Source organism: Agelaius phoeniceus, chromosome 5 (genome assembly GCF_051311805.1).
Source record: "Agelaius phoeniceus isolate bAgePho1 chromosome 5, bAgePho1.hap1, whole genome shotgun sequence".
In the NCBI taxonomy this organism is placed as follows: Eukaryota; Metazoa; Chordata; class Aves; order Passeriformes; family Icteridae; genus Agelaius; species Agelaius phoeniceus.
Genome location: NC_135269.1, coordinates 53,826,867 through 53,837,135, shown reverse-complemented (window position 1 = coordinate 53,837,135; position 10,269 = coordinate 53,826,867). Strand labels below are relative to the sequence as shown.

General features: G+C 39.6%; 1 protein-coding gene across 1 annotated transcript in view; it reads right to left on the bottom strand.

Moving 5' to 3' along the window:
* Positions 1-1,684: 1,684 nt before the first annotated feature.
* The window catches only part of TUBGCP6 (tubulin gamma complex component 6), a 40,172-nt gene continuing 31,587 nt past the window's right edge, over positions 1,685-10,269 (bottom strand). Inside the window, exons 37-45 of the mRNA XM_077179036.1 lie at positions 9,876-9,922; positions 9,428-9,620; positions 8,993-9,161; positions 7,572-7,713; positions 6,395-6,589; positions 6,006-6,138; positions 5,568-5,781; positions 4,313-4,512; positions 1,685-2,549 (exon numbers count right to left, since the gene is read on the bottom strand). Of these exons, the coding sequence (XP_077035151.1) occupies positions 2,458-2,549; positions 4,313-4,512; positions 5,568-5,781; positions 6,006-6,138; positions 6,395-6,589; positions 7,572-7,713; positions 8,993-9,161; positions 9,428-9,620; positions 9,876-9,922 (1,385 nt within the window). The 3' untranslated portion in view covers positions 1,685-2,457. The remainder of the gene's footprint in view (positions 2,550-4,312; positions 4,513-5,567; positions 5,782-6,005; positions 6,139-6,394; positions 6,590-7,571; positions 7,714-8,992; positions 9,162-9,427; positions 9,621-9,875; positions 9,923-10,269) is intronic.

Genomic DNA, 10,269 nt, shown 5'->3' with positions numbered 1-10,269 from the left:
ACTGTTCTGTAAGAGTCATGTGAATACATTTTTGGGTTCTCAGAGGTGACTTTTCTTGGGCAAAACACACAGGTCTTCAGGAGACAACCATCTAAGATGCAAACTCCTGTATTTAAAATGTTCCTCTAGGCTCCCTGTGTAAAAGAAAAATAAGGAAATGGGGAGAAATAGCTCCTTTCCAGGCAGTGAGTCACCTGATATTAGCACGGCACGGCACGGCTCGGCTCGGCTCAGCGGGGCGGGCGCGTAGCCACACTTGTAGCTGTTCTTGGTGCTGAAGGAGGCGACGCTCCGCGGCAGGACAGGGCACGGCACGGCACGGCTCGGCTCGGCACGGCACGGCACGGAGCGGCTCCACGTGAATCCCCAGCCGGTCGCGGCTGCGGCTCCGGGCCCGCCCGCCCGCGCTCGGCACCGCCCTCCCCGGCACAGCCGCTCCGCCCGGGGCGCGGTGCCGGCAGACGCGGCCGCGGGATTTCTGAGCAGAGGAAGCCGGTGAAGGCTGAGGCGGTGGCAGCGGGGGAGCAGGAGCGAGGACAGGGACACAGAGGGGATCACCGGCGCGGGCCGGGTCTGTTTAACGCGGTCTCCCCCAGGGTGCGGAGCCTCCATCCCCATCCCGCCTTTCGCCCGCCCGGGAGCCCCGCTCAGCCTCGGCCAGACGGCGCCACCTCGAGGGCGCTGCCCTCAACTGCACCCGCGGCGCCGGCTCGGCTGCGGGACGGGCTCGGAGCGGGGGCAGCGCGGCCGCGCGTCCGGCTCCGGACAGCGACCAGACCTTTTCCATCCTCCATTTCACGCTAGTCTGAACTGCTTTCCTTAAAGAAACAACATCTTTCTCAGCTTTGCCCAGGACTGTCTCATTTAGAGTGCTTAAATATGTTCATGACCATCTTTGTTGTGTGCTACTGCTTGTGTTTATGTTAAAGGTCTGCCCCAGGCAAACCACGGCACTCAGGCAGTGTTCAATGGGTCTTTCTGCAGTAACAGTGTAGGGCCAAGCAATAAGGTCCCAAACATCAGATACTGCTCCCAAAGACACTGGGAGGGAATCCAGTGGCTTCAGGACATCAGTCTGCACCAAAAGCCATGCCCTGCACATACACACCCAGTCCTGTAAATTCCTGAAGAACAAGTCAGGTAAACAAACAAGTCTCTGCCTCCCTCGGCAACAAAACAGCTCAATCTGCAAGCCACTCGCTCTTACAATCCCCTTTTCTGCAGAACAAAAGGCAGAGAGTTAATTAAATACAGCACAGATAAAGAAACAGCACAGAAGGTGTATGTTGCAACTATGCACTACCATGTTTTGACACTGACTTTGGAATCAGAGCAGAAACATTCAGGTCAGCTTCACAGCTGGTATATTCTGTCTCTAATACTTATTTCTCATTCAGAAAAAATATTATAAAACTATCTGTACATCATAAAATTATCTTATTCAATAGTCCATAGTCCTGGTAACACTGCTAGTCAGGCCTGTAGCTTTAAATCACTGTCCCCTCATCAGACAATGAGCTCCTCATGAATTTATCCACATTTTAGTCAACCATCACTTCAGGATCTCAAAACCAAAGTATTTCAATGCTGACTGCCCCTCTATAACATTCTCATATTATGACATTGAAAGTTCAATTGTCTCTTCTCACAATATAAGGGAAAAAAACCAAAGTGGGAAAAGGAATATTATGCAAATATGATCCTTTAGTTGAAAGCAGTAGTTGGAATATATTGGGAATTACAGCTTTATTTTGCCTTAGTGATGCTGAATTTCTATTTTAGGTGTTTTAAATAATCACCACAAAATAAGAGATGCATAGTTTAAATTAAGGATAAAGAAACTAAGTTTGGCACAAGTGTTCCAACAATCACCAAGTGCTTGAATAGTCAAATATTGTATCTCCTATCAGACCACCTTGGCACATCATGTTCTCTTCCACTGTGACTACAAGTCTTAAAGAAATTAGTTATATTTAGATTAAGAATTAATATCAGTTTAAAAATAAACCACATCAAAGAACAGGTACTAATATCTGTGGGAACATTTGTACCTCATACCCATTTCTCAGCAGTTTTAAAAAGTATCTGTTAATTTATTTCACATACATATATTTACATTGAAGGAAATTCACACCACTGAAAATACAACATTTACACATTCACAGATATACAGTTTTGCACTCTCTCCTGTGTTAAGACCAGGCACTCAGCTCTGCTATCTCTGCAATAATGACAATATCAATTCTTAGCAGATGAAACAACTGGCAGGTTTAGTGGATTTTAAGCATCATCATGCTCTGTGTATGGTGGTTATACTCTTCAAGCTTTTAGATAGCAGATTATTTCACTGAAGAAAAATGCCTCCTGCATGGCATTTGCATAAGCTTCTATAAATCATAAGCATATACACATAGTTTCTGTTTTACTGTGTTATCAGTGATCCTTACTCTATAGAGTTCAGTTATCCTTGTAGTAGTTATTAAAGTTAATTCGCAGCAGAAAGTCCTCCAAATGTGGTTGGTATCCTCTATTTACAAGCTTTGTTACCACTGGAAAAAAATAAAAGAAATAAAGTAAGCTTCAACTAAGATTAATATTGTAAATTCATCCTTGACAGCATCTGTGCCTTTTAATTTAAAAAAAAAAAGCATAATGCAGTAATCTGAGAACAAATGTATATTTTAACATAAGAAAAGTCCAGTGTTTCTTTCTGGAATTATAAAATATTTTAAATAAATGCAAAAAAAAAAGACTATGTGTCAGTTCTAAGTGAAAGTGCATTATTCTAACAAAGCATTTCCTATTTATGTTGCTTTCATAGAAACAAAGAAATCACCGAATCTTTCACAATAAAGATGGTGTGTTCCTATCACAATTTCAACTGACCAGGAAGCATGTTTACATCCTCAGGAGACCTCTGTGAAAGAAGCAGCTCTGCTGAAGTTTTCTTGAGTGAAGTCCATTGTGAAAGAGAAAACCCAAGAGAAATTGCTAGGACAAAGCCCTCACGCTCTATGAACGAACACACCAACTGCTCTAAACATCCTCAATTACAAAGGAAAAAAGCCAATAGAAGCTCCCTAAGCTCACAAACATCCCATGCACCAATATCAAGGGAATTAGCAAGCAGCAGCAGCATGCAAGGAAGAAGGGGAGGTGTCATTTTAGAAGTTTGGGCCTGAGCCAGAGCCATTGAAGTCCAGACAACTTTGTATTGGCTTTCAATGGATTCTGGATCAACCCATTGTGGAGAGAGAGCATTTTACAATACATGGTGACTGAAGGTACAAGTGGAGATGAACAAGCACATATTTGTTTTGTAGTGCTTAACAAAGAGGGTGTAAAAAACTGGGTCACTCATCAGATTTCCTTACAGAATGGTCTATTAATCTCTGTCCATGAAGCAACCATAGATCTCGTAGTATGGGCTTAGGTGGCTCCCACAGGTGTTCTGACTTCCTGTAGAATTTGGAAGCAGCCATTCTAACTCATCCTGAAATATCTGTTTTTGGTCCTTTGATACCATTTTTGGACACCCTTAAAGAATAAAAAGGGCAGCTCATTTCCTGAAGAATATAGTCTGAACTAGAAAATATTTTAGAAGAATAGATCTAAGAAAAGCAGATGCACCTCCTTCAGGAATTCAAGTTTTTCTAAAAAAAAGGAACCCAGATCCCACAAACAACCTTTATAACAGATGAAGGATAAGTAATGTACTAAAACACAAGCAAGATCTGAAAGACAAATGGAAGGTAACCATTTCAGCACATTATAGCCTAAGGTAACAGTGAGATGAAATTTTACCATGGTAAAGGAAAGAACACTTGGTGAATAGTTGAAAAACTTGCCTGGAGCATGTGCTGGAAGGCACTCTGAGCTTTAGTTCAACATGGGAATCAGAACTTCCAAATCTCATACTAGTGGCAAAATTCAACTGTTGCATATATATCTAAAATTACTTCTGAGTGGTATCTAACTATCTCTCATTGCTGCCAATAAAAAGTTTCAGAACTCACTTCCAGAGAAAAGAAAAAATGTATGCACAAAAGTACAGGTAAATACCAAATACTTATTTTGTAAATCAGCAAAAACTTACAGTCAGTTTTGAAATATCTGGTAGATTTCATGTGTGTACATCTTAATTGATGTACATGCAGATCTTGGCAAACCACAACAATGCAGTTTGCATTTGGGAACTATATTTCCAACACTCCCTAAGCATACAAATCTTCCTAATTATACATTATACTACCAAAATATTCCAGTAGCCAGCTGACCTTTTCTTGTATCTAGAATTTATGCAATTTCTTACCTTTGAATAAGAAATGAGAGTAATACTTGAAGGTATTGTAGGACTGCTGCATCAGACCAAAGTTGGGATGAACAGCCATTTGCTTCCCTGCATCGAAGCTCCACGACTGAGAGATGAGCTGGCTGCGGAACTTCAAGATGAGGCTGAAGATGCTGTGTATGATGTTCATCACAGGGGCTGCCTTCTCTGTCAACAGACCCCTGACAGAACAAAACCAGAAATTAGTTGATGTAATTTAGTGGCTGTAAGACTATAAATACAAAGGAGTGATAACCCTTTAGGTTAAAGATAATTGCTTAAAAAAATCCCCAAGACTGCAGCCAACAAATTTTAAAGAAGGTGCCTAAATCTAACACAGTTTACTTGCACTTCCCAGAAACTTGTATCTGCCCTAGGGAATCTGATTTCTAGAATGACATCTGCCTGTGCAAAAGAGATGACATTTAACAACAACATGCTCTGAGTTTCCTTAAACTTTAATATTCTCTCATCCTATCACCTGCTATCCAAAGAGCACTCTAGGCAAGTCTTTTCTGATTAAAACTTGAAAAGAGAGACAGGAAAGGAGAAATTTCTTTTCTTGCTTATAATTTCGGTTCCATGTTATCTCCCTCCATCTCACCACTTCATCATTTCAGTGTACACTTTTCAAGAAGTAACCAAATAAACTCTAGTTCCTTTCCTTTTAGTCACACCACCCCTCTGCCTCACATACAGTAACTAAGGGGCTAAAAGGCTGTGATTCCTAAAAGATGGTTGTCTCTTGCACTGCTCATAAAGCTAGACAAATCTTTTTGTCCTTTCCAAGTCCAGCCCTGGTCACTGCACATGTGTATTAAAAGCACACACATTGTACAGGAGATACATCTCATATCCTTCAGTAAGGCTTACTGTGCACACTAATGATGAATGAAACAGCAGTAATTTACAAAGGATGGAGTGAAAGAAAAAGAACTGTGGTGTGTGTGCCCTTAGTTTAGAGCTGTCCTGAGCACCTGGAAGCTTGCAGAGGCATAGTGACCAGGAGCAGGAGGTAACTCAAGGAGTCCAGGGAAATGAAAAGGATAGCTGAGAAAAAGTATCAAAGTACAGAGCTTGTGAGATGCCATGAAGTTTGTTTCTTACATAAGAACACTTTCATATGTAAAGACTAGTTAATGTGTCAGGTAAAAATCAGTTTTGCACAAATACATTAGGCTAGGACTGGCCACTCCCTTAACATGCATTTGAAGTAAAACTAAGTATGGTAGCTTGCCTGAAGATAGCTTTGTTGAGGTATTCAGCATGCGTTCTGTGAATTTCTTCTAGGTTGCCCACAGAAGACAGTTTGTTTCCAAATTCACACCATGTAACATGAAGGATCTGATTAGCAATGTAACCTTGAATTACTTTCACAAAATGCTGCATCTCATGTTTATACAGCTGGAGCTGTCGAAACTGGACAGAATTTGATGCACGACTCACTAAAGCTGAAAATAAAAGCAGAATCAGCCACAGAGACCATCTAAAATCAGAATTTTTTAAGGAATTAAGATTTTTATTAGTAGAGTCTAATCCTGTTTAAAATGCCTTCAGCACCTCTGCTAGACAATTGCTTGTATACAGTCATGTCAAAATTCAAAACCCACAGTTTTCTTTAAAAATCTTCCTTTGCATTTTGAACAGGATGCTCTCTTTCACTAGTCACACTTACCAGTGCGCTTTAAGTGAAACCAAACATCCTTGAGAGTCCACACCATGTGCTTCAGCTGAAGCAAAAAGGAGAAAATCTTGTTGTATTTATTCATGCAGCTCTCAGTAATGACAATGTTCAGAGGCCAGTCAACCTACAAGAAACAACAGTGCTAATCATACTACATTTTTGTTAGAAATTATAACATTATTTAAAATACAAGTATTTCAACAATTATTATGTATTTTAATAATGCAATGCAATGGTCAGGCTAAGTAAATCCTGCAGTTTTTACACATTATTTTACTCCATTCTTAGATACTGCATTCTTATTAACATATTCACTTTACCATTGTGCATAAGAACCATGGCATAACTGCAGTATTCTACCTTGCTCCATGACCTCTTACCTTGTACCTGAGCTCTAAACAACTCAGAGCATCCGGTGCATTGGGCGTGAACATTTCTGGGAGATACTTGAGGGCAAAAGAAAGATTGGAAGCAAGCTGGGTGTCACCATGAAGACTGTACTGTAGTGCTTTATTTAGGATAGAATTAAGAACCAGTGGATTCAGCAATTCACCAGGTGTTTGTCCTGATCCAAGCTAGGGATAAAAAAAAAAACAAACAAACAAACCACTAATTACACCATATTAATAAAAAGTCTTGGCTCTTGAACATGGGTGAATTAAAGCACAATGATAAAGTGGTGACTACCCTGCCTTGATTGGAAGTTTTTACTTCTGCCATAGGGACTCATGAATAGCATAAAAAGCAACTTCTGAATTCTTTTCTGTTCACAGCCTGAAGGGTAATCTCATACCTACACTGATTTATTTTCATATGTCTGCTGTGGTTCAGTTCCTCCTGCAGGGAATAGAGTCTTTAGAAAGCCAGGGACCCAAGGAATTTATCTGACTTGAATCTGCCTATCTCATCACCTCAGCACTCTCAGAGGTTTACAAATAAAGGTATCCATCAAGTCTAAATCCCCAAGAGTTTTTCCTAGTTGGGTCTAAGGCATTTTCAGGATTCAGAGAAATGCATTAACTCTCCTACAGCTGCCTATCTCCATGGGCAACTATCTATATCAACCCAGGCTATCTGTCCTACCTTGCTGTCTTCCCCATGAACACAGCAGTAAGTCATGAAAATACTGCCTCATCAGAGGGCCAGCACTCTCTTCACATGGCCTCCCCTCTGCTCTCTAGCTGAGGATATTTAAGGTAAGAGTAGGTAGCTTGCAACACAGTGGGTAGCTTTCCACTGGATTTTAGCAAATGGCAACAGGCTCTTCCAGCCTTGCTGCCAGCAGACAGGAGGGGACAGCAATAGTGCAGCAGTTTTCACAGGAAATAGTGAAGTACCCTTCCAGGAGTGCTTATCTGTCCAAGACCTTTTTTCTCCATCCTTACAACATTAACAGAGTTCCTTGCTACAGACTTCTCGACACAGTACAAAAGAGGAAAACTTCACAAGCCAGGATTCCAATTCACACCATTCTCTCATTCCCATCCAAATCAATTCAGAGGCATGAAGGTAAAACAGACAACCCAAACGCTGGGGTTAAGACAACAAAGCAAATACCTTCTCAAACAACAGGTCACTGAGTGACTGAGCAAACTCCCCATCTTCCATTAACAAAAAGTGTCTCAATGCTTCAAAATGCTTCTCTACATTCAGCTCCACAAAGTAGTAATCAACTATTGCTTTGTTCACAAGAGAAACACTAAGAATGAAAACACAGAAAAGATATTACACTTACACGCAACTCCTTCCTTACTGTTAACAATCAGCTGTGGCTACATCAGATTAATGCTCCAGTACTTAACTCTGCTCTCTAAGATGTTATTCATATAGGCAAAAAACATGAGACAAAAAATCTTCATCCATTATATATCAGAATTAAAACCTACCACTTCAGGTAGTTGGGTTCTGAAAAATACTGGGGAAGTATTTTAAGACTGGCTACATACAGTGATCTATAGAATATGCTGCTGGACCTGGACCAACATTTTATCAATAGCATTCTGATCTCTGTCACCTACACAAATTAAAAGACTATTAAATCCACAGTAAGAATATACTAATTGAAAAAAACTCTGACACCAGATATTAAGATCTATACTACAGTCTAGTATCTAGATCTATACACAGTCTACAGTACCATGTAGGTATTCAACCTAACTCTAAATAATTTAACTTGCCTATCAGGGATAGGGTAATTCTGGCAGCACAAAAACTCAGGCTCAGTTTGCTGTGTGAATCTGTACACAGATCCTTCTGGTAGCCAACCAGATGTTTAAAATAAGGTTAGACAGTAACATCTTTCTACATTGCACCAAACTTTGAGTATAGCATACTCAGAGCTAGCAGATGGAAACTTACATGAAAGCAGATTCTAAAAAAAGTGTCTGTGAGTAATTTTTTTCATGACAAAAGCTAATCTTGCACAAAGTAACAAAAACTTTTATTTAAAATATTATTAGATATACTAATTAAACTATCCAACATGTATGTGGTTTCCATATATATCCCAATGGTAACAGTAACAGCTTCTATTATACCTCAAAACAGCCTTGAAGCTGGAGTTCCCACAGAAGCATGAAATATACCCTGATCAATATGAGATTTCAAGAATCAAAAGATTTTTTTTACTTCCTTAGCTTTCATCTTTCAAATATAAACTAGCACACATAAAGAATACACCTTTTTAAAAGAACAAGGACACTAATGGTGTCAAAATCACTGCTGCATAATCTACAAGACCTCCTTCTGAGCACTTCTATTCCAAACAGACATTCACATTTTCAATTTGCACATAAATGTCTAAGTTTATGTTATTATTTATCATGCAGATCTGAACTTTTTAATTACTAATGGACCATTTACTGAATTACTTCTAGGACCTAAGAGCAAATTTAAGACATCTATGTGCAACTCCTGTCTCAAAATAGAATTCAACATTAATTGCAAAATTAATTGCAAAATTCCTAACAAATACTCACTGAGATACAAGTGGAGCAGTAATAGAACGTTTCATCAGCACTGGCAGAGACAAGAGCTCACTCAGCTGTACAGCAGTTTCATCTGTTGCAGACTGCACTGTAGGATCCACAGGAAATGTGTACGACCTTGGTATCACGTGATGCAAGAGATGAGAAACTGGTGGTTCTGCTACATTTAAAAATATACAAACAATATAAGTTATTATAGTTAAGAAGCTTAATAATATGTTCCTATTAAACTCTGTATACAAACACCTCTAGGTTAGAAAATTGTAACATGTCAAAATGTATTTCTCATCTTTGTGTCTTGGAGCAAATTGTTTGGCTACTGCAGTTCCTAACATTGGTAATTTACTGAGAAGCCATAGCATTCAGCTTTCTAGCTCAAATTCACCACATCTTCTATTGGTCTACTGTTCCAACAGTTCTACTCACACATCAAATCATAACTATCTTGATACTTTTCAATACAATACTGATCAGATAAGGCTTTCAAGTAAGCTTGTTCTTTCTTCCATGCATCTTCCTCTTCCCCTTCTCTCTCCTTAGTGGTGGCAGCATTAGCTTCAGAAGACAGAGTTTCTTGAGGCACGGTATCTTGTGAAATGGCCTTTTCAGGTTCTTCTCTCTAAAAGTCATGAATGGACAAATTTTATGAGAGATGCTGGCTTTGTCTGTTTAGGCTTCATGTGTTCCTACAGGTAACGGCCTAGCTGTTCTAAATGAAAAGAGAAGAGCCTACTCACCTGTGTGTTTCAGACATGTAAAAACAATATGATTTTACAGTGACTACTAGATTAGGAGAGAAATTTACTACCTTAACTATCAGTTCAATTTTTCAAAAGAAAAATAAGTTCTCTCCACAACCACTTTTGTTTCTTACCTGTAAGCTCTGTGAGGAATCTGGAGAAGGGTCCTTGTTGGCAACATCTGCAATTATTGTAAATACAATTAAAGTCAGCATTTACTTAGACCTGCTTATAATACTTGGTTCATACCTCAGATCTGCTCCTAAAGTTGTTAAAAATTCCTGTATAAACTATCACAGAAACAACCACACCAATAACAGTACCTCCTCAGCCCCACCCAGGTAGTTTTATGCATGTTCTCTACTTAAGGACCCTAAAGGTCCTGTTTCACAAAATTTCAGGCTAAAAGTTTCATTTTTTAATGCTCTGCTTCTTCCATATAGGAGACAAGTCTAAGCTCAAATTCTTTCCTCTGAATTCTAGCACTATATGAAAAGTAATGCAAGGAATTAAGTGGAATAATTAAGG